Consider the following 25,091-nt stretch of genomic DNA (forward strand, 5'->3'; position numbering starts at 1 on the left):
CTCTCACCCAGTTAATTTTCTTTCTTGGGTCTCCTGAAAAGTGAATATTTTAAAAAGTGGAATTGATAGGAAAGAGTTTGGAATGGAATTAGCAGACTGAAACAACAACAACCACCCAGTAATTTGTGGCTTATATGTACTCAGAACTGTTTCAGATACTCATGTATTAAAAATTTTTCTCTCCATGCCTTTTAAAAAAAATTATACAAAAAAACCTTTCAAGGAAGTATTTGCACAAAAAATAATCTCCTTGGCATTCTTTGAGAACAATTTTTTAAAACGTGAGATAAAAAGGAATTTAGAGCTTGGTGCTGTGGCCAGCAAATGATTAGCAAATGATCAGGATTTTGCTACACCATACTGAAGTATTTTAACATTCTGATCTTAGGGCAGATTCACACATGAAGCTACATTCATTAACATCTCACCCTCAGTGATTTGCCCCTGAACACATACATTCACAGTATTGCATTTGAGGGGACATGAAAGCCCTTGACTTTCTCACTCAAGTCTCTTGAGGTTGGGGGAAAACAACAACACATAATTGCATATGCATGTCTGAAACTCAACCTCAACCACTCCTTTCACCGAGGGAATGCTCCCAACTGGTAGCAGTGATTTATCTCATGCTAGTTTAGCGTTCAGAAGCCAAGGCCGGTAGCATACTCTTGTTTACGGTATTGTTTTGCATTTGACAAAATCCATCTGAGGCACTTAGAACCACTCCTTTGAGATTCAGAGGGTCAATGGGACTATCTTTCAGGCCACAAAGTATAATCACACACCCATAAAACAGTTAAAATACTTCCCGCCCTGTTGCTATTTGCTTCACCCCTGTTTACAGCCTAGCCAGATCATCTCGCACCCAGTCTGCAACCATTTCCGCCATCTCCTCACTGGAACCAATGACGAAAGCATGTCGGAATCCTTTCTCACACAGTCGGATGTCTCCATCTGGGAAATCCCTCTTCATCTCTTCATAGTATTGCCGAGGACACCAGCGGTCTATAGTTCCATAATAAAAAGTCAGCTGAAAAACAAAACAGAGATAGGATAGGCGAAAAAACAAACAAACCCCACACACAAACCAAGTAAATATATCAGAAGAAAAGACAGAGATCAATCTAAGTGTCAGATGGGAAATGGAAATTTGGCACCCTGGGATGGCTCAGTTGGTAGAGCACGAGATTCTCAATCTCAGGACTGTGGGTTCAAGCCCGACGTTGGGCAAAATATGCCGGTACTGTGGTACCTTGGTTCTCAAACGCCTTGGTACTCAAACAAGTTGGAACCCGAACACTGCAAACCTGGAAGTAAGAGTTCTGGGTGGCGAACTTTTTTTGGAAGCCAAATATGCTCCTATTTGAGTGCCACACTTGCACTGTATTGCAGTTGTTGAGGTCCTCGTGGTCCCTTCCAACTCTAAAATTCTATGATTCTATGACTCATTGGACTGCCTTAGCCTCAGTTTCTGTTTAATGAACAAACACAACAGTGACCTATACAACAACACTAGGGAAGTAGAGACATTACCTTGCCAACAAAGGTCTGTATAGTAAAAGCTATGGTTTTCCCAGTAGTGATGTATGGAAGCGAGAGCTGGACCATAAAGAAGGCTGATCGCCGAAGAATTGATGCTTTTGAATTATGGTGCTGGAGGAGACTCTTAAGAGTCCCATGGACTGCAAGAAGATCAAGCCTATCCATTCTGAAGGAAATCAGCCCTGAGTGCTCACTGGAAGGACAGATCCTGAAGCTGAGGCTCCAATACTTTGGACACCTCATGAGAAGAGAAGACTCCCTGGAAAAGACCCTGATGCTGGGAAAGATGGAGGGCACAAGGAGAAAAGGACGACAGAAGACGAGATGGTTGGATAGTGTTCTCGAAGCTACCAGCATGAGTTTGACCAAAATGTGGGAGGCAGTGGAAGACAGGAGTGCCTGGCGTGCTCTGGTCCAGGGGGTCACGAAGAGTCGGACACGACTAAACGACTAAACAACAACAATAGGGAAGATCAAAAAGCATCGTCCATACTAGGAATTCTATAGCATCATGATGCTCACAATTTCTCAGATAAAGAAGATGAAATGCGTAGAGCGCTTTTCAGCAAAGGCCCCAACCAGAAGGCAAACACACATTGCACAGGGCCAGCAGCCTGGAAGGGCAGGTGTGGATGCAACTCTGCATTGTAGGACAGACAAGATTGCCTGTCTTTACCCTCCAGCCTGCACTGCAGATGGAGATTTTGCTGAGTGCTTTGCACATGGATAAGGGTCCAGTCCGCAGGCAAAATTATGCTCTCAGCAAGGGAAATCCACAAGAAGAAGCCTGTGGTTCTTTCATGCTGTGCTGGATCTCAAGGCTGCATGCCAAAGAAGAGTTTGGATTTGATATGCTGCTTTATCACTACCCGAAGGAGTCTCAAAGTGGCTCACATTCTCCTTTCCCTTCCTCCCCCACAACAATCAGTCTGTGAGGTGAGTGGGGCTGAGAGACTTCAAAGAAGTGTGACTGGCCCAAGGTCACCCAGCAGCTGCATGTGGAGGAGCAGAACAAGGGGGAAATTAATAGGATTTGCATCAAGCAAACCTGCTTAGGACAGGATATTTCTATGCTTCCCCTTTGGTATGTTGGGCTCAACCATATATGATGCTACATGGGTTGTTTGCTATCACAATTAAAAATTAAAATGAATGAAATGGTAAAATAAAACAGCAGGGTGTTGGGGAGGAGAGGTTTCCTTTTCCACCAGAGTCCTGAGGAAACTGGAAAATGTTTGTAGAGTGTTTTAAAAATCAGTACAGTGGTACCTCGGGTTACATACGCTTCAGGTTACATACGCTTCAGGTTACAGACTCCGCTAACCCAGAAATAGTACCTCGGGTTAAGAACTTTGCTTCAGGATGAGAACAGAAATTGTGTCGCAGCAGCGCAGCAGCAGCAGGAGGCCCCATTAGGTAAAGTGGTGCTTCAGGTTAAGAACAGTTTCAGGTTAAGAACGGACCTCTTAACTCGAGGTACCACTGTATAAACAAGTGAACAGATTAGCAGGACTTGACTAATGTCCAGCATGGTAAGAGGAAGGAGGAGACGAAGAGTAGAATTTGGTAACTTAGCGTATGCGGGGAGAGGTGGAAAACAAAAGATACCAGAGAAGGAGAGGAATGGAAATCCTTACATGTTCTGTTTGTTTGCCCTTAGTTTGTCATGGTTTCTTTTTCATTTTACTCTCCCAGCCCCCTTTCCTTCTTTTTGAATTGTATGTAAAAACGAATCCGAGACCTGGGAGAAGAAGCGGTGGAAGAGGACTGGAAGAAGTTTAAGATTTATTTGCAGAAATACTGCAAAGTTTATGAATGCTAAAATGATGTTGGATATAAAAATAATATGGCATTAGTGATACAGTGTTAAAAAGTATGCAAAAACGTAATAGAAAAAGGGCGAAAGATTAAAGTTATATTATGTCAAAAGTAAACAATATGCTAAAGGTGTTTAAACATAAGGGGGAAAGATCGGAGACATAATAGAAGTGATTTTAATACAGTGGTGCCTCGCAAGACGAAATTAATTCGTTCCACAAGTTTTTTCTTCTTGCGAGTTTTTCGTCTTGCGAAGCACGGTTTCCCATAGGAATGCATTGAAAATCAATTAATGCGTTCCTAGGGAGACCGCCTTCAGACCAGGTCCGGGGACAGTCTGTCCCCGGACCTCTTCTGAAGGCTGGGGGGGGGGAGAAGGACTGAAGGCTGGGGGGGGGGGAAAGCCCTTCTCCCGCCGCCAGCCTTCAGAAGAGTTCCTGGAGGGCTGCCTAGGCTGCGGATAGCAGCCTGCTGCCCGGTGCGAGGGACGCTCTGAAGCAGAGCGCCCCTCGTGCGGGGCAGACATCTGCAGCTTGGGGAGCCCTGCAGGACTTCCCCGCAGGGCTCTCCAAGCTGCGGATAGCAGCCTGCTGCCCCGCGTGAGGGGCGCTCTTAGGCAGAGCGCCCCTTGCGCGGGGCAGACATCTGCAGCTTGGGGAGCCCTGCAGGACTTCCCCGCAGGGCTCTCCAAGCTGCGGATAGCAGCCTGCTGCCCCGCGTGAGGGGCGCTCTGCTTCAGAGCGCCCCTCGCGCGGGACAGACATTCGCAGCTTGGGGAGCCCTGCAGGACTTCCCCGCAGGGCTCTCCAAGCTGCGGATAGCAGCCTGCTGCCCGGTGCGAGGGACGCTCTGAAGCAGAGCGCCCCTCGCGCGGGGCAGACATTCGCAGCTTGGGGAGCCCTGCCGGACTTCCCCGCAGGGCTCTCCAAGCTGCGGATAGCAGCCTGCTGCCCCGCGTGAGGGGCGCTCTTAAGCAGAGCGCCCCTTGCGCGGGGCAGACATCTGCAGCTTGGGGAGCCCTGCAGGACTTCCCCGCAGGGCTCTCCAAGCTGCGGATAGCAGCCTGCTGCCCCGCGCGAGGGGCGCTCTGCTTCAGAGTGCCCCTCGCGCCGGGCAGACATTCGCAGCTTGGGGAGCCCTGCCGGACTTCCCCGCAGGGCTCTCCAAGCTGCGGATAGCAGCCTGCTGCCCCGCGTGAGGGGCGCTCTTAAGCAGAGCGCCCCTTGCGCGGGGCAGACATCTGCAGCTTGGGGAGCCCTGCAGGACTTCCCCGCAGGGCTCTCCAAGCTGCGGATAGCAGCCTGCTGCCCCGCGTGAGGGGCGCTCTTAAGCAGAGCGCCCCTTGCGCGGGGCAGACATCTGCAGCTTGGGGAGCCCTGCAGGACTTCCCCGCAGGGCTCTCCAAGCTGCGGATAGCAGCCTGCTGCCCCGCGTGAGGGGCGCTCTGCTTCAGAGCGCCCCTCGCGCCGGGCAGACATTCGCAGCTTGGGGAGCCCTGCAGGACTTCCCCGCAGGGCTCTCCAAGCTGCGGATAGGGGCAGCAGGCTGCTATCCGCAGCTTGGAGAGCCCTGCGGGGAACTCTTCTGAAGGCTGGCGGGGGAGAAGGGCTTTTCCTCCCACCGCCAGCCTTCAGTACAGCCTTCTGAATGTTGGCGGTGGGGAGGAAAAACCCTCCTCCCACCGCAAGCCCCGGGAACAGAGGAGAGGCGCTGCGCGCCTTCTCCTCTGTTCCCGGACCTCTCACCGCAAGCCTTCAGGACAGGTCCGGGAACAGAGGAGAAGACGCGCTGCGCTTCTCCGCTGTCCCCGGAGATTTCCCTATGGGCTTTCGTCTTGCGAAGCAAGCCCATAGGGAAATTCGTCTTGCGAAGCCGCTAAAAAATCGGAAAACCCTTTCGTCTTGCGGGTTTTTCGTTTAGCGAGGCATTCGTCTTGCGGGGCACCACTGTAATTAGAAATGAGTTTCGAAAGAGGGTAAGGATTTGCTGTATCTGATTGGACAAAGAGGAACACAAAAAAGGGAGGCGCGAGGAAGTCAAGAAAGAAAGTTTTGTAAACATGAATTTAAAAATTGGAGTTTTTATTTTTAATTTTTTCTCTTTTCTTGATGTATATCTGTGACTGGTTTTGCTGTTCTGTATTTCTTTGCTGTTTCTTCTTTTTTTGTAAAAATAAATAAATATATTTAAAAATAAAAAAATAAAAAATAAAAACGCAAATACAAATTTTTATATAAAAAAAGAAACTTTCCTCAGCCCCTCCATTAGAGGTGATAAATCTAAGAAACATCTAACAGAATCAAAGGCTCTAATCCAGCGATGGCCAAACTTGGACCTCCAGCTGTATTGGGACTACAGTTCCCATCATCCCTGACCACTGGCCCAGTTAGCTAAGGATGATGGGAGTTGTAGTCCCAAATCAACTGGAGGGCCAAGTTTGGCCATCACTGCTCTAATCTTAACCATGGTTACTGAATTCTACTGAATTCAATAGGACTTATTCCCATGTGAGAGAGGGCTAGGACTGCAGCTGGGCAGAACAATCCTAAGTAGAGGAGGCAGACAGTTAAGCTGGTGGAAGCAGTGGCATAGAGTGGGGGGTGGGGTGGGCGGGCACAGGAGCAGTTGCCCTGCGTGCAAAATTGTTAGGGGGAGCAAAATTTCACCACCCGGTGTTGCCTCAGTACAGCTGTTTGCTTCTGTTGCTGGGCTCCATTGAAAATGCGTGGCCCCCGACACTGGCAACCCATGCTATGCCACTGGGTGGAAGTTACCCCTATTATAGTTACTGCCACTGCTGCCTGAGCTAGCCTAACCCTAACAGAGGGAATGCAAACATTTAAAAGAGAGTTTGACTTAAACCACCCTTTTCTGCTGGTGTTAAGTTATGCCAAGTTGCCAGATCATGTGACTGAGCTAAAAGAGGTTTGGAATAGGTGCAAGTCTTTCCTTGCCCAATCCTGCACGTTTTGGGGGACTTATTGAGGAGCATAAATTTCACCAGCTAAAGTTCTCCTGGCTGAGCCTCATCTTAGCTAGGATGTGGGAGTGTGGTCCTGACTTATTTTATTTTTATTTATTTATTAATATTTATATACCACCCTTCATCATAAGATGCCAGGGCAGTTCACAGAATAAAAAACAGGATTAAAAACAAGGAAACAAGTAAAACTAAACTAAACTGACTGAGCCCCTGGCTTACCTGGGACCGATTTAGGTCTGCCTGTTCCAAATCCTGACGGATCTTGGGTTTAGATTGCTATGTAAATCTTGAAAGTATGTAAATAGCTCTACAAACCCAGCCATGTGGATACATAATTCACTATAAGAATAATAAGAATAACCAGACATATTTTCAGTCTGTACAGCAGTTCACGCCTCAGTGCCATCGATAAAGATTAGCTAGCAGAAAATTGCTCTTAATTTAGACCTTGTTATATTCCAGTTATTCCCATCTATCTTCTTTTTGCCAGAGCGCAATTTCAATGCTCCCCTACTTTTTGGCGTTGGGTCAGGTTATCAAATGCAATGTCCATAAAACATGGCATGAGGATTCAGATATACACAATGATGGCAGATGCTGTGAAAACACCATAGGAATCAGAGATTGCTATCAACAGGATGTTTAGATTAAAGAGTTTCTAAGAAAATAATGAAGATTTCCTGCAGTTCATTCTGACTGGCACTACAGTTATGACATCTTGAGAAAGTGCAAGTTACTGACAAAATAATTCTGTCTGACACAGATCCAAGGTGGAAAAAGAAAGCAACTGTTTAAACGTACAGCAAGCATAGTCCTAAGAATTAAGTGTCCTCGATTCAGACATGAAGCCTCATGGCAACTAGATTAGATGGCTCCTGTTACTGGGTGGTTTCCAACTCCTTGAAAGATTCCATCAATGGTGTCTCTGAAAATTTTTACACATCACCTGGGAAGGCAGGTGAACTAATGCCAGTGTACTGGAAGAAGCAAAGATCACCATTGTTGAAGCAATGATTCTTCAACATCAACTTCGTTGGACTGGTCATGTTGGGCAGATGCCCGATTATCGTCTTCCAAAGCAACTACTCTACTCTGAACTTAAAAATGGAAAGCGTAATGCTGGTGGTCAACAAAAGAGATTTAAAGACTCTCTCAAGGCAAATCTAAAAAAATGTAGTATAAACACCGACAGCTGGGAAACACTGGCCTGCGAGTGCTCCAGTTGGAGAACAGCCTTTACCAATGGTGTCATGGGCTTTGAAGACTTTTGAACTCAGGACGAAAGGGAGAAACGCGCTAAGAGGAAGGCACACTTGGAAAACCCTCGTTGTGCTCAACTCCCACCTGGAAACCTAATACCCCACTGTGGAAGGGCGTGTGGAACAAGAATTGGCCTCTACATTCACTTACAAACTCACTTTTAAAACCGTGTTTATGGAAGACCATCTTACTCGGCTATGAGGGACTGCCAAAGAAGAAGAAGAAGGAGGAGGAGGAGGAGGAGGAGGAGGAGGAGGAGGAGAAGAAGGTTTTCAAAATATGACATGTAGCTGGGGGTAGAAACTGTGGTATGGAAAGAAGGGTTTTTTGGGTTTTTTTTGCATCCAACATTTTCAAGCTTGGGACATACTTTCTGCTTGGAACCTCAGATTCTGTTGGAATCTGGTTGGCTACTGCAAGAAGAGAATGCAGGACTGAGAATAATTATTACTTTGCTTTATTACTTGCCCTTCAGCCTAAGGTCCCTAGGTGGTCACACCCATTGTGCCAGTGTGGTGTAGTGGTTAAGAGCGGTAGATTCGTAATCTGGGGAACCGGGTTCGCGTCTCCGCTCCTCCACATGCAGCTGCTGGGTGACCTTGGGCCAGTCACACTTCTCTGAAGTCTCTCAGCCCCACTCACCTCACAGAGTGTTTGTTGTGGGGGAGGAAGGGAAAGGAGAATGTTAGCCGCTTTGAGACTCCTTCGGGTAGTGATAAAGCAGCATATCAAATCCAAATCCATTTAAACCACAACATTAAAAAAGAAATTACAAGAAACATAAAAACCAGAACTTTTTTTTTTGGTAACTCAACAATAGCCACTTTCTTCTATTTCCCAAGAGCTCGATTTCTGCCTACCCTTGTGTTCCAATGCTGCTTTTCAAATCTTGTGTATGTCACAGAAGGACTAATTTGAGCATGTGGTGCAGAAATTTCGGATACTGCTGCATGTGCCAGAGCACATGCTTAAATGCTGTATGCGCGACAAAACCCTCATGTGCAGCTTTCCTAACTTCCATTCTGAACTTCAGCAAAACGCAGTCCAAAAAGCATACGGGGGCTGCCAAAATAAAAGGTGTTCCTGGCTGCTGAGAGCATTTCAGGCCTATTCATGCGGCGTATTTGAAAGATTTTCCACAACTGGAGGCAAGTGATTTACTCTGGCTGTGGGCAGAGAGACCGCATCTGTGGTGTCTTCCGTACTGCTGCCTTCCAGATTGTGAACCTTTCAAGGGCAATAACTATTAAACTGCTATGGACAGCTTTGGACACTGGGTCAAGAAAACTGGGCAACACCAGGCCAGCTGTTTCAATAAAACCAGCTCAAGGTTGGTTTTGGCTGCTTTGGTTTGCAATTTTCTTCAAGCTGGTTTAAACAAAATGAGCCCGTGCTTTAAAAAAACTGAGTGACGTTAATTTGAAGGAAATGAGAGAGAGAGAGAGAGAGAGAGAGAGAGAGAGAGGGGCTTCTTCAAAGGCATTTTGGCTGAGATCCTTAAAGGGCGGTATATAAATTTAAGAAATACACAAATAAATAGCTAATACGTTTTTGCATTGCAAAATGGATTTATGAAAGCCCTCGTGATTGAGAAGAACCCCTCAGTTGCTTAGAAAACTCAGGAAGCTGCCTTATACTGAATCAGACCATTGCTACATATAACTCAATATTTTCTATACCAGCAGCAATTATCTTGGGTTTCACAGCCAGGCTGAATGTGAACATAAAGGGCTTCTACACATGCAGCGAGGGTTTACCTTCTCACTTCCAACAGGAAATGTCAGAAGCTGCCTTATCTTGACTCAAGACCATTGGCCTCGGCTCAGTATACCTGAAGGAATGTCTCCACCTCCATAGCCCAGCCCAGATGCTGAGGTCCAGCTCCGAGGGCCTTCTGGCAGTTCCCTCACTGCGAGAAGTGAGGCTACAGGGAACCAGGCAGAGGGCCTTCTTGGTAGTGGTGCCTGCTCTGTGGAACACCCTCCTATCAGATGTCAAGGAAATAAACAACTATCTGACTTTTAGAAGACATTTGAAGGCAACCCTGTTTAGGGAAGTTTGATGTTTTATCGTGTTTTTAATATTCTGTTGGGAGCCGCCCAGAGTAGCTGGGGAAACCCAGCCAGATGGGTGGAGTATAAATAACAAATTATTATTATTATTAAATTATTATTGGCTGCCAATAGCTCTCCAGAGTTCTAGACAGGGATCTTTTGCCATCTATTACCTGAAGACGGCAGAGATCGAACCCGCAAGTGCCTGCATACTCAGCATGAGTTCTACTTCGGAGTTATATTGGAGACCATTGATTTAAATTCTGTGTGGTGAGATGGTGATGGGGGAAGGTGCTTTCTTCCAAAAAGGAAGAAACCCAAAGCCTATAGCTGTGTGCACGAAGCCAACTGCATTCCACTCTGAACCAGGAGAGGATGTTTACATTACACAACTATGATGCAATAATACTCAAAATACTGAATTTGCCCAAACCAGGTAAAAACTCACGCCTGTAAATGCAGACATCTCTTGCAGGCTAGTTAGGGATCCTATGCGCACAGCTGGAGGGGCACCTAACACCGTGTATACACAACGATGTGTATTCATATACATTTGCCATCATCACGGACACATTTTTGTGTGTGAGAGAAACACAATTGTGTACGTTTGAATCACAGCAAGCTGGCTGAAGGTGTCTGTCTTTACCCTGGCTTTGAGGAGGATATTTTTTAGGACCCAGTTTATTTTTGTGCTTTTATGTTGTGAACCACCCTAAGTGGTATACAAATTAAAGAAACAAAAGAATAATAAAGTCGTTTTAATCAGTTTTAAATACAGTGATACCTCGGGTTAAGTACTTAATTCGTTCCGGAGGTCCGTTCTTAACCTGAAACTGTTCTTAACCTGAAGCACCACTTTAGCTAATGGGGCCTCCTGCTGCTGCCGCACCACCAGAGCACGATTTCTGTTCTCATCCTGAAACAAAGTTCTTAACCTGAAGCGCTATTTCTGGGTTAGCGGAGTCTGTAACCTGAAGCGTATGTAACCTGAAGCGTATGTAACCTGAGGTACCACTGTATAGTGTTTTAATGCTGTAACCTGGGACCTTAGAGTGAAGGGCAGGTAAAGGATGATGATGATGATGATGATGATGATGATGATGATTATAATGCTCATTTGTCATGTTATTTTTTATACCTTGTGGGATGTGCACTGCTGCCTACGGCATGGACAGGACCCCCAGTTAATAAGGGCATGAAATCTTCTCAAGCATGTGAAACAGCCAACACTGCCCCACATGATTTGTTTCGGGATCTCTGAGAGGCGGGATCAACACTTGGCCTTTAAATGGTCTACTTTTGCACCAGAAACAGGGCAGCGACTCTTCCTTTTCGTTCAGCATTTGAAGCCGAGGGTTTAAAGCCTAGTGACCCACTTCTGCTAAAATGCCTCCAGCCCCCTTAACTGTCAGCGTTTGCTGCACCTGAGACGCCCAGCTCCGATAAGGCCCATATTTTCTCTTACTCCCTCCTCGACTCCTACTAATTATGCTGTAAAACTGGGCTTGAAAAGGCAGGAATAATTTAGTGTCTCTTTTCTCTCACCTCCTTCAACACACAACATGCAAATGGGATCCAGAAATAACTTTTCTCTTCCCCAGCAGCTGGCACCGTCAGGTGTTAAGATTGGCTTTACACTTATGATCACACTGACTACTAAGCAGCATAAATTTCTCAAAGTGACAACTTGCCAACTCTATCGCAACTTGGGCTCCAGTTCCTGTTCTCGTCGGCTTCCAACCCTTTATTAGTCAAGCCCTACTTTTAACGTCAGTACACTTCAGGTTGAAGTCTGTGCCAACTCACATTTCTCCCCTAATTTTCACATTCCCAGAAATTATTAGAAGGAAGAATTAGGGGGGAAAGTTGAGAGTGTGGGGTGGGAAGAAGAAGAAGAAGAAGAAGAAGAAGAGGAAGAAGAAGAGGAGGAGGAGGAGGAGGAGGAGGAGGAGGAGGAGGAGGAGGTATTTAACTCCACACTTCTATTCTGTCCTGGTCTTGCCAGCTTTCTATAACTTTGCCTCAATTTTAAAAAATAAAAATAAAATAAAAATTCCCTGGGTAGAGCACACCACTTTAAAAGTGCAATGACACAGAGGAACAAATAAAACACAGGTTTTCAAAGTAGGCCTCCAGGTGCAAAAGCATTGCTCAGGTTGACGTAGTCAAGGAAAACAGATGGAAATAGACAGAAGCACCTGCGAGGCACTAGTTGCCTGCCATAGCCTTTAATTTAGAAAGGAAAGTAAGCATATTTTACAACTATAATGAGCAAAAGGTGAATGGCGCTAAGGTCAAACTGGCTCGCACATCTTGCATAGAGATATTCTGAGGTGAATGTATCATTGAGAAAGTAGACAGGGGTCAGCAAACTTTTTCAGCAGGGGGCCGGTCCACTGTCCCTCAGACCTTGTGGGGGGCCAGATTATATTTTGAAAATAAAAAAAAAATGAACGAATTCCTATGCCCCACAAATAACCCAGAGATGCATTTTAAATAAAAGGACACATTCTACTCATGTAAAAACACGCTGATTCCCAGAACATCCCAGGCCAGATTTAGAAGGCGATTGGGCCCAATCTGGCGCCCAGGCCTTTGTTTGCCTACCCATGAAGTAGAAAAATTGTTAACTGGCCTGTATCAGGCAAATGTCAGTGTATATGCATAGCACATCAGCCCCATGAAAAAGCAACATTCTGTTCTCTTGCAAATTCTGATCGGGGCTGTTGATCCCAACATAGCACCAAATAAATGTGCTATTCAAATAATTCTAATTTGATCCCGGAATGTCCCGCTTTTCCTTAAGGTAAAGGTAAAGGGACCCCTGACCATTGGGTCTAGTTGTGACCGACTCTGGGGTTGTGGCGCTCATCTCGCTTTATTGTCCAAGGGAGCTGGCGTACAGCTTCCGGGTCATGTGGCCAGCATGACTAAGCTGCTTCTGGCGAACCAGAGCAGCACACGGAAACACCATTTACCTTCCCGCTGGAGCAGTACCTATTTATCTACTTGCACTTTGACGTGCTTTCGAACTGCTAGGTTGGCAGGAGCTGGGACTGAGCAACGGGAGCTCACCCTGTCGCGGGGATTTGAACCACCGACCTTCTGATCGGCAAGCCCTAGGCTCTGTGGTTTAACCCACAGCGCCACCCGCATCCCACTTTTCCTTAGGACGTCCCTATTTTTATCTGAGAAATGTTGGGAGGGCATATGGAGTTATGCAATCCCTGAGCCCAGGAGATACAACCCTTCGAAGTCATCTGAAGCCAGCCCTGTATAGGGCATTTTTTAATGTTTAATGTTTTATTATGTTTTTATATAGAAGCCACCCAGAGTGGCTGGGGCAACCCAGTCAGATAGGAGGGGTATAAATAATGAAAATTAATATTGTTATTATTATGGAGTAGGATGGCCCCATTTTAATCGAAGAAATGCTGGAAGGTATATAGAAGACCTTTAGAAAGTAGTATAAAGTGTTGCTGATTAGGCTGGTTCTCTTAAGATTTTTTATTTTTAATGGGTAGTATAGTGGCTGACTGTTTTAGATAGACCACCTAAATATTTAGACATTTAGCTGAACTTTCCGGACTTTGTCAGATATTTCTGTTATTTTGTCGTTTTTATTTTGTGATATTTAAAAATATTTATTATAGGTTATGTGGAATAAGGCCAGAGACGCAAACTCTTTCTAACCAATAAATGCAGACAAACTATACATAACTGGCCTGAGATCAGAACGGAATCATTTGGGTGTTGAAAAGTGAGACAGTGAAGTATCTGCAAATGGGCAACCCATTAGAACTGGGAAGAGTAAAGAATTACCTTCTTTAAATGCTTTCTGATGGCAGTGTTATCTCTCTCTACGACCGCCTTCATCTCTTGATTTCCCAGGTATACGGCATTGACTGCAAAAATAAGAGACCCACATGCAATTATGGCAGTATAAAGACAGCTTGTGCAGAAAACAAAAGATGCTGGCTGGATTTTCCAAGTCAAGTTGAGTCTAAGACACGTCTGTCCTCAAAGAAACTGTTCAAGACCTGAAGTCCCATAGCAGCTTGCCATATTGGCAATGCCACCGAATCTAGGGTTGCCATTTTTCAATAAGTAAAACGTTGTTCAGCTTTTTTTGGGGGGGGGGGGATTTTGCCCATAAAAAAAAAAAAAAAATCCCACGCAGATGGTAATTTCACTCATGGAAACTCGGACGTGTCCAGGAAAAACCGAACATATGTGTATTTTTAAGGAAAAACTGAGAAATTATATGATGCAGTAGAAAAAGATTTACAATGGAACCCATGGAGGGGTAGAGGGAAGTATAAGGCTTCAGGGAATCCTATATGATTATGATTATTGTTTGAATTCAAATGTAAATGGTAAAACTGAATAAAATAATTATCTATCTATCTATCTATCTATCTATCTATCTATCTATCTATCTATCTATTTATCTATAGAAAAACCGAACATATGGCAACCCTAGTGAATCCATCATTATTAACAACAGCAGCTCAGTTCAAAGACAGTGAGTGGACCTTCTGTACTCATTGCAGGGAACTGTGAATGATGTCGACAGTGCGATGTGCGCCACGGCAATTTCACACAACCCTCCTTCTCCTTTGTGGACTGGGGTGTATGAAGATGGCACAAATCAATTGGTCATAAAAGAGACACCCAACCGAACACCGCAGGAGAGTGGAAGCACCCATGCTTTCCCACCATGCTTGCCTTTGGACGCTTCTCGGTAACATGTGGCATGTGGCTTTCTCAACCCTCAACTGGCAAAGAAGAAAGAACCTCATGCACAGTCAGAGTTCAACCGTGTGCGATTGGCCTTGCAAGGACACCATGGTTATTGTTATTCATTTAATTATGTGAGGGCTGTGGTGCCAGTTTTGACCTATGAAACAGTTAACTGGTTCAACATGGCATAAGGCAGCGTTCTCAAAGGGGAGTTTTCACATTGCATTGTTTTAGCATCTTTCTTTTGTTTTGAAATAGTTGAATATGCTTTGTTAAGACTTGCTACCTACTCCAAGGCCCTACAGATGTATGAATAGAAAGCGAAATAAATCTGTGAAATAAATCTATGGGTTGTATCCAACACTGCAGCTCCATTCTTGGAGCAGATTCCCTTTCTTGCCACCTCCAGCACATCCTTAAAACTGAGGGACCCTCTGGGATCTGGGGGGCAGAGGGTAGGAGATCTGCTGCATGGATGGAAATCACTTGTGCAGTGTGAAATAAAATTATTTGCAGCTGCAGCATATGTTTATATAGTTTATAGCCTAAATTGGTTATTTACTCAAATGCGAATGTTATCAATTCTGCTTTCCAAAGGGAATTAATTGATCGGAATTAAAGGGTTTGATCATCCTTCGCAATCGCAAGGTAACTAGCTTCCCACAAGTCCTTCTGTGCTTGCCGTGTAATGGGTAAGGCTGCCTTGAAACATTGGAAATTTAAACGGATTTACCCACTGATTAGCAAAGGGGACTCACAGACCCTCCTAGTGTCCCTGTTTTCCAGGGACAGTCCCAGATTGTTACAGAAGCAGTCCCGGTTTCTGATTTGATCTTGGAATGTCCCACTTTTCCTTACGATGTCCCTATTTTTATCGGAGAAATATTGGAAAGTATAGAGCAGGCATGTTCAAAGTCCGGCCTGGGGGCCTAATCTGGCCCCTATGGCAGTTTATTTCCTGTATTAAAATCCTGAAACAAGGTCAACAACTTCAATCCTAAGAAAAGCTCAACAACTTTGGTCGGCCCTCGCACATGTTCATTTCATCAAATCCGGCCCTCTTTGAAAAAAGTTTGGGCACCCCTGGTATAGAGTTATGCAACCCCTGAGCCAAGGAGATGTAATTATATAGCCTTTAGAAGACATCTGAAGGCAGCCCTGTATAGGGAAGCTTTTATTATGTTTTTATATATGTTGGAAGTCATCTAGACTAGACTGGCTGGGACAACTCAGTCAGATGTGTTGGGAATAATAATAATAATAATAATAATGGAATAGGACGTCCCTATTTTCATGAGAGAAATGTGGGAGGACATGAACTCTCACAGCATATGCCATATGCCTGGGAGTAGAAGCTAGCAGAGTTCCAAATCGCACGTCACTGGTGTGGGCAAGAGCAACACACTGTCCCAACAGGCAGAGAAAAAGGAAACAGCAATCAGACAGATCCTTTTGAGTGACCCCAAAACATTACATTGAGCAAATTCCTGAAGCACTTTGAGGAAATGGGAGCAAATGACACTAAGGAGGAAGAGGTGAGAGCTCAAGAGGTCTCCATGCCAAAAGGGAAAGTTTTCTGTAGACAGACACAGTTGGAGAACCCAGATCAAAAGCTAAATGAACAAGGTGCTTGGAGCTAAGGAGGAATTAGAGAACTGAGTGACTCTGCATAATCATAAGCAATGTATAAAACCCAGATCTGTTATCTCTTATTTACCAGAAGAGTTGCTATTTTCTGTGACAGTTTCTTCCTTGGGTAGAATTTTTCCTTGGTTTCTTTGACACTGAGGAAGAACTTAGATATTCTCCCGAATGTTCCTTCCCCAAACTAGCAGGATTGTGACTGAGAAGGGGGTTCAGATTGCATTGTTTTGTTTTTTTAACGTATTTTTATTAAAGATTTCTTAGTTCACAAAAGTATGTGCAACGTCTCTTTTTTCAAGTTACATTTTCTACAGATCAGTTTCATTTGTTGAGACATTAGTGTTACATTAGGACAGTGGTGTCCAAACTTTTTTCAAAGAGGGCCGGATTTGATGAAGTGAAGGGCCGTGGGGGCCAACCAAAGTTGTTGACCTTTTTTTAGGTTTGGAGTTGTTGATTAAACTGACTATTTGATACCACTGGTCCATGCTTACTCCTGACAGGTCTCGCCAGTGTCTGGCTATGATGCTTCTGGCTGGTGAGAGTAGGTGGCTTATGAGCTCTTTATGATGTGAGTGGGCACTATTATCTTGGAAGATGTTAATTCAGTATTGACACCTACATGATGCGAGTTGGAGTCAACAATACCTCTAGAGCCACAGGGCTCCCATTCTTGAATTAACCCGAAATGCCAGTGTGGCGACTACACAGGGTCCCCGGACGTTTCACCGTCTATTGAGCCCTGTGCCACCATTTTATTTCTCGCTGTCACCACCCAGGCCCCACCTGGTACAATACTGAGTCCAGTTAGGGTTAAATTGGAACATTAACTTCTGTTTTTTTATTGCAGTTTAACAAGCATGTGGTTTCATAAACAGTATCGGACAATTACAATCATGGGTTGCCAATCCAGACCTATAACTTCCGCTACCTGCTCTCACTCACTAAACCACCTCAGATATTTACCGTACTTGTCTTCCTAGCCCCTAACTGTTCCTGACTCAGCTTATTTCGCTACACTAACTCAACCTACCCACAGACTCTATCCCAATTCACTCCCACTCCAACCACCCACCCAACTCCCAATGAACTCCTCCCTTCACCCCTCCCAGAGCTGGTTGTATAGTCCCTCTGACACCACCCCCTGGGTTCTGATTGGGTAACTTGTTTAACTATTTCACCTCCAGCACTCTCATATGTTAACGTCACAGCCAGTAACAGGGAGTTGGAACCCAGGGACAGCCTCAGCTCCTCTCAAAAATATTCCAGAAAAGCCAGACTTTCATCTGGCACACGAAGTCATGCAATGTTAGTGCCAGGTGGGCCTTACTGGGTTGACAGTATTTGTCTGCACCAAGCAGTAGAAAAAAAGTTTTAAATTTGTTAAAAAAAACCAAACAAACCAGGGCCAGGACTGTGGGGTTTTTCTTTCACAGAATGTCTACTTTGATTTTGGATCAGATTGCGATCCTCATATTTTTATCATACCGTCCATTATTTCTCTGATGAAAACAGGGACATCCTAAGGGAAAGTGGGACATTCCAGTATCAAATCAGAAACCGGGACGGCTTCTGTAAATCCGGGAATGTCCCTGGAAAATGGGAACATTTGGAGGGTCTGGTCCCACAGAAGTGTTGAGAAAAATCAGGATTGTAATATAACAATTAATCAGTCTGTGGGTATCAATTAATCAGTCTGTGGCTTGGGCAATCCAACAGCTTGACAAAGCTATCTTGAACTGATAAGATTTGGGAAGATCATATATTTCTAGTCATTTATACGTGTCATATGGGAGGAGGCAATGAAAGACTAGGAGCTTGAAGGTTTTCATTTGCTCCTAGGTCAGGTCTAGTGCAGTTAGCTATAGGGGGAAAAAATCACACTATGATCCTGCCGGTGACCTCTTTTCTGACCTGGAAGATGAGATTGCTGGCTTTCACCCTCCTTTTCTCCCCAACACCCTGACAAACGGAGGTGATTAAGCATTGGTGTCAGTTAAGTCACATGCCTTTGCTAAACAGAGATGGCTAACTGTGCCAAAAGGCACTTGATTTATTCCTGATGCCGCAACGTTGATGGGACTCAGAATCAAGGACCAAGAGAAGAAAAGAGAGCTTTATATCACCAGTAGCTATTTAACCCAAAGTGTCACGGCCAAAGCTTAATATCCACATCAGCTAAATTAATAGTTCTTCCCCCACCCCACCCAAACAAAGCATAATGACTGAAATCAATCAAATCCCCCAGCCTTAGTCTTTAGGGCTATTTGACACCAATTCAATTAACCACCAATTGTCTGACAAACAAAGTTGCAAGTACAGCACTGAAGTTCAAAACCATTCATACACTTAGACTACACAACAAGGCAAGGAAACACAACATTTTCAAACCATATTAGATCAATTTGAGGCAGCAACGGTCTAGTAAATAAAGATTTAGCGGTCAAATTTTCAGTTGGAATAGCCTTTATGTATATATGGAGAGACATTGATGGACTGCCTTTAAAAAAAATAAAAATAATGTTCTTGGTCACAGACCAAACAAGAAATCTATTACATTCCCTCTAGGGCTGCATTCCCACCCTTCCAAACTTTAAAGTTCACCAATGGATAGTTTTCAATTTGCATAGATTAGAGCGACTTGCATAAAGGAGCAATCACCATTTCTCTTCCTCTGGGAGAAGTAGTAACTTTCATACCATCGACAGAGGGATTCATCTAGCAATTTAATCTACAATCTGAATCCGCTTCCATGGTCCATAGTTATATCAGCCACAGTACACATGTTTGTTCTCTGGAAGCCCTCAGGTTTCTGCTTGATTAGAGCAACTTCCCAATGCCACCTGGTTGCTGGTCTGCAGCAGAGAAAATTGTTAGCGGAGAAGTTAACTGAAAACTCTCATTGGAAGTTGAACAGTCATAATGTGTTGCTTGCGGCTATGTGCACTGTTAAGTTAGAAATTTGTCAGTTAAGGGGGGGGGATTCCAAACAAATGTGGTCTACACATGTCAAACCAATTTAGGAATACAGGAGGGTTCGGCATGACAGACTTAAATTTAGAAGTGGATGTGAGCCCTGCGCCAAGCAAAAAATGTATGATACCGCAACCGTTAGCTCTTGGTCCCCACAGCACAGCGGCGCAAGAGACAACGAAGAAACAAACAAACAAACAAAATCATATCTGATTCCTAAGCCAAGCATCTGCATTCCTCTGTGACATAAAACATGGATACGAAGTGATGTCACACTAATGGAACAATACAGAAGTTCCAAGTAAGATTGTTTTCCACTTGGTTAGCCAAAGCATCTGAGGGGCAGAGGGGAAACGACGAAGAAAGAAAAACACAAAGAAATTTCCAACAAAGATGCTCACAACGATAGCTCCAGCCTGCCACCTTTTACAAAGTCGTTCTTGCAGATACAGACAACCTAGAAAGTTTGCGCTATAGACTACAGGCATGTGGCGAACCAAAGAGCTACTCAAAACCAGCAGCCTATCAATTTCCCTTTGTGCAAATTTGGTGTTTTGGAGACTGTTCTCTCTAGGCAACCTCTCTAGGAGGTTGTTTCTTTAGTGTTTTTTCTTTCTTTTTCAGAATCAGTTGGGTCCAAAGGATTTCCTTACCTTTATTACTGGGTTGAATAAAGGTAAAGGGACGCCTGACCATTAGGTCCAGTCGCAGACGACTCTGGAGTTGCGGCGCCCATCTTGCTTTACTGGCCGAGGGAGCCAGCATACAGCTTCTGGGTCATGTGGCCAGCATGACTAAGCCGCTTCTGGCAAACCAGAGCAGCACACGGAAATGCCATTTACCTTCCCGCCGGAGCGGTACCTATTTATCTACTTGTACTTTGACGTGCTTTCGAACTGCTAGGTTGGCAGGAGCAGGGACCGAGCAACGGGAGCTCACCCTGTCGCGGGGATTCGAACCACTGACCTTCTGATCGGCAAGCCCTAGGCTCTGTGGTTTAACCCACAGCGCCACCCGCGTCCCTGCTGGGTTGACTAGCACAGTCAAATGATGGTTAAAATGTTGCACTAAAAGTTGTTGAATGCAGACAGGTAGCTGTAGGTGGTAGGCTCAATGACAAGTCCCAAGCTCCAGCATTTCAAGATAACAAGGATCTCAGGTTGACCAGCTCAGAAAGGCTTCTCTCATGGAACCCCTTTCCCTATATTTCCCCATCATCAGTGGCACAGGATACAGCTCCTCTTCTATGCTGCCTTTGACTTTGCTCAGTCTTAGCCGTCTATCTGGCCCATATCTGCTGGCAGAATGGCTCCAGTGGAAGTGCATTTTGCCCGCATATCTGCAACGATGCCAGTGTTTCTTGCATTCTACCTGTGCAGTAGGACTCCCACAGCCTCACTGTTGATGCAATATTGGTATAAGATTTCACCCTTAGACTTTCCAAAATGTGTTTTCTTAGGGGGAACGTAACACCATCTGCTAACATTTTTGCCTGGTAAGCTGCCCATCTTATTGTAAAATTCTTTCAGAGGAGCGTAACACTAGTTTTCTTTCCAGATTGTTATTTGCTTCCAGGAAGGCATGCTTTGCCATTCCCCATACATCCCCCCTCCCTGGTAAGCAGAAAACTAGCAAGTCAGGAAGGGTATAATTCTTCTATATGCTAGCTTTCTGCTGGGTTTTGATGTGGGAAGGCATAGAAGCATCTGATTCTGCCTCCCCGCCACCATTTATGTTCAGAAGTCACACAGTCCCGGGAGGAGTGTTTTATGAATGCCACAATTCAACTGTTGAACAGCAATGGAAAAACTGAAGCATTCCCTTGATTCATCCTGGGCCTGTTTGAATTTTTTATTCTTTGCTAACTTGAGATTTGTACTTGACAACTTTCCGCCTAAGAACGGATTCCCATTCCTATTTTCACACGGTCAAAGTCGGAACAAATTGGCATTTCTGACAGATGGTGCTGAATCTGAACCAGAGCTGTGAACAACACTGCTTTCGAGACCACAGTTGAGTACAGTCAATCCTCGGTTCTCAAACGGCTCAGTTTTCAAACATTTTGGCCATCGAACACCGAAAACCCATAAGTAACTGTTCCGGTTTTCGAATGCTGAACGTGCTACACGGTTTCCGTTTTGAGTTTCCCTACTGTATTGAGGCTTCTGTTTTCAGTTTTCGGTTGTCGAACGTTTTGGAAGTCAAACAGTGTTCCAGAATGGATTACGTTCGACAACTGAAGTTTGACTGTACACCCAGGTTCAGTAGTGGCTGGTTGTTGTGAGGGAGAGCCATGGAGCCTCTCTTATGGCACTGGGCTAATAACTACAGCTTACATGGACTGGGCTGGATGGAGAAGCTGAGTAGCAGTGAGGTCGAGGCTGTGGCAATCTTACAGGTGTATCCATGCAGCCCCAAACCCACCACCATCCCAGCCCCACCTCAGACCAAACCCACCCAGGTAAGTTGTGGTGATGCTGGTGTCGAGGGGGATGCCCCACAGCTCTGCCTTACCACATCTGTCAGGGGCTGGACTGAGAAGGAATGGTGGGGACCACCCCCCTTCCCGAGAACAGGAGGACAGTATAGATTTAGAACAGTGGTTTGCAGAAGGGCATAGTTCGAAGGGCAGAAGCTGGGAAATATTGGAAGAGGAACAGCAAGAAGAGGCACCAGAGGAGAGATAGCTGACAGTCTCAGTGGCCTTGGAAAGCATTTCTGACCCCCCCCCAGGACCAGATAGACATTGAGGGTAGTAGAACAGAGAACTCAGAGGCAGAAAGCTCAGATTAGCTGACGTAGGAGTGATGTAGAACAGGAGAGACATAGGGGGTGGGACTGTACTTGGAGCAACGCCATATTTAGGGAAAGCTGCATTCCTTAGTCACTCTCTGTGAATTATTGAATAAATTGCTTGGTTGTAATTTTTATGGTTTCTCTGATTCTTGGCTGTCACCGCGGGAGGGATCTGATTCCCCAAAGCCTGACAACACCAGTGGTTACTGCCCTGATTCAACAGGGATACTAATACATTTTCCCCCAGAACCCAGCAAGTGATGACACAGACGAATATTCATATAATTGGATCAACATTTGCTGGTAGAAGGAAACTGTATAAAGACGCTGCTGTAACTGTGTTTGGATCAGCCTTCTATTATTCATTTGGCTGCGCAGTTCAGAGTAATAATCCACGTCATCCCTATCTCGCTAAAGATTCCCTGGAATTCTTGAATTCATCCTTGGACTGCTCCTTTAGTAGTTAGGAGTCTGGCTGTGATAAAGGCATTTTAACCCCCCCCCCCCAAGCAAGCTCAGGTGTTATAACTTGGAGTGGTTGTGGTTAAATAGCATGCTTGATATAGGCTTTGGATAAGATAGTATGACCAATGTTTGCCTCCTGCCTCCTTTTTCAGTGCCCTGTCTCCTTGTGCTTTACACAAGTCTTCAAAATCCATTCAAGCCATATGGCCCTACTGGCATTTTTTGTTGTTACCAGAGGGAACTCTGGAGGGAACTCTCACTGTGAGAAGTGAGGTTACAGGGAACCAGGTAGAGGGCCTTCTTGGTGGTGGTGCCCTGCCTGTGGAACGCCCTCCCATCAGATGTCAAGAAAACAAACCATCACCTGACTTTTAGAAGACATCTGAAGGCAGCTCTGCATAGGGACATTTTTCATGTCTGATGTCTTACTGTGTTTTAATTTGTTGGAAGCGGCCAAACTGGCTGGGGCAAGCCGGTCAGATGCATGGCAAATAAATAATAATTTGTTGTTGTTGTTCGGCCGAACAATGAAGCCCATATCTGACTTGGGCTGGTAGGAAGAGGAAGGGCTAAGTTACCACTGCCAGAGGAGGTGAGATTGAGAAGCCCTTCCATCTTGACCTCGCTTATCTCTTGACATAAAATTTATGATATCTGGAGGGGAAGGGATAGGGCAAATCCCAAGGATGAAAGGGTCATTCTTCAGATGAACTCCTCCACAACAGGAAATTTTATTTGCTGGAAATGAGGACTTATCTGAATCAGTTACACCAAATGACATCAGCAGTGGTGAACGGGACCTTGCTATAGCACTTCTCCCTTGTGCCTGAGGCACTGAGGACTGCTAATTCCCATGCTTTGACACCTGGCACTAGGGGCCGGCCCTTATATTTAACTCATTGTACACAATGTTTCAATTGTCATTAACACAATTCGTTATTTATTTTATTTGGCAAGATTTATAACTTTTAATAGATGGGTGGGGTATAAATAAAACATTATTGTTATCATCATTAATCACTGAGTAGTTTACTATAGAACAGAATATTCATCAACTATATATTTTGGAAAGCTTTCCCCCCCTCTTTCTGCTGTATGCATTTGTACACCTCTTAATAATAATAATAATAATAATAATAATAATAATAATAAACTTTTATTTGTATCCCACCCTCCCCGACTGAAACTGGGCTCAGGGTGGCTAACAACAAATATATAACACTGGTATAAAATCAAACAAGAATTAAATTACCTCCTAAAAACAAGTCAGGATCAAATATATTATACTCTATGGTGGTCCTAAGATGAAGGAACAAGTTTATGTCAATGTCCTGACACAATTTGATTCTGTTTTGAATCCAGATGGCAGACTAGACCTTTCAAAACTGCACTGATTTTTTTTTAAGTCTTAGAATTCCCAAACACCAGGCACTTTCTGCTCGTTTATTTTCTTAAATAAAAAAACCAGTAGCCATATGAAAATTATCAAATCTGTAAATAAAATTAATCAATGTTGTAAGCAGTCTGTGGTGCTACAAAACCCAGAAATGTTAAATTAGCACATGCTTCTTTAAGGATCTGCAAGCTTTCGGTTAGTCATTCTATTATCTCTTAACGCTGATGTCAAGAAATTTGGGAGTAAAAAAATTGAAAACTGAAGCCGATGCATTAAAGGTCAGACAAATTTTGCTGCTCTGTAGATGTGCTGCCTTGGGATGTCTTACAGTTTTGCAGATATGCTGGCAGGCAAAACTCTTAGAAGACATGCTACTTCACTCTTTCCCCTAAATACTACTGCCCCTAGAGACTGTATGGGGTGCTTGGGTGCAGTTAGGCTGGTCCTGCCTAATGACCCATATCTGACAGAAGTATTTCCGCATATGGGTCTTTTTCAATATCTTCTCAATCTCACCTCTCTCTCTTTCCTTCCTTTCAGCACGTTGCATGACTCACTGCAACTGAGTTCTCCTTCAAACGGGAACCTCAGGAAGGATGTCAGAAACCCCCAAACTGTGCTTAATATTTCTTGGAAGTCATGAACCGTTTTCATTATCAAAGCATTCAAGCTTCATGAGCAATATTTATGATGGAAATAAAACTGACAGCTTTTAATATTTTTTTATTTGAAAAAAAACACACCAAAACCCCATAATTATGGAAACCAAACCAAAACGGGGTTTTGTTTTGTTTTTTTGACACAGGGCATCTGTAGGGAAATCAAAGCTCTTACCAGCAATAAAGTGACCTTGTTAAACTTTCCCCTCTTTCTCTATTTCGGAAAGTGGGCAAATTATAAAGCAGAGTCACTTTGACAAATGAATAGGTACGTAAACATAATAAATCCTTTAAAAGCCATTCACTTCTCTTCACTAAGTTAATATGAGCATCGTACTCTTAAATAGGGAAAACCTTAGTTCACTTGCAAAAAAGAAAAAAGAAAAAGAGGGAGTGAGTGAGGGGGAACAAAGCAGACATGGAGTTTCTTTCAAGCCACTCTTAAGTGCCGTCTTGGGAAGGTGAGTTGTCCGACAACATTAAGCAAACATTTTAGTCAGGCATCACACAGGAAAATAAACAGTAGCAGAGGAAATGTGAAAATAGTAGAGGCTGCTATTCCTTGGCCTCCTTTCCTGGAAGGCAGGTGGTAAAATATAACATGTTTCCACAGGTAAGGGAAACACTCTCCTGAAACTATATATTATGGAATATCATTCCTAACGTCAAATAGCATAGCTAACAACAACTGTGCAAGCGCAGGACCATTCAAGCTATGCTGTCACTGGGTTTTCTAGCAAGCTAGAAAAAGACAGGAG

At 44.4% G+C, this 25,091-nt stretch overlaps 1 protein-coding gene across 2 annotated transcripts in view; it reads right to left on the reverse strand.

The window, feature by feature from the left end:
* Positions 1-489: 489 nt before the first annotated feature.
* LDAH (lipid droplet associated hydrolase) overlaps positions 490-25,091 on the reverse strand; it is a 94,872-nt gene continuing 70,270 nt past the window's right edge. For both annotated transcript variants that reach the window (XM_081857394.1, XM_081857393.1), the window contains 2 exons: positions 13,480-13,562; positions 490-1,030 (listed from right to left, as the gene is read on the reverse strand). In XM_081857394.1, the coding sequence (XP_081713520.1) occupies positions 839-1,030; positions 13,480-13,562 (275 nt within the window). In that variant the 3' untranslated portion in view covers positions 490-838. The remainder of the gene's footprint in view (positions 1,031-13,479; positions 13,563-25,091) is intronic.

Source organism: Podarcis erhardii (genome assembly GCF_964252035.2).
Source record: "Podarcis erhardii genome assembly, chromosome: 3".
Classification (NCBI taxonomy): Eukaryota; Metazoa; Chordata; class Lepidosauria; order Squamata; family Lacertidae; genus Podarcis; species Podarcis erhardii.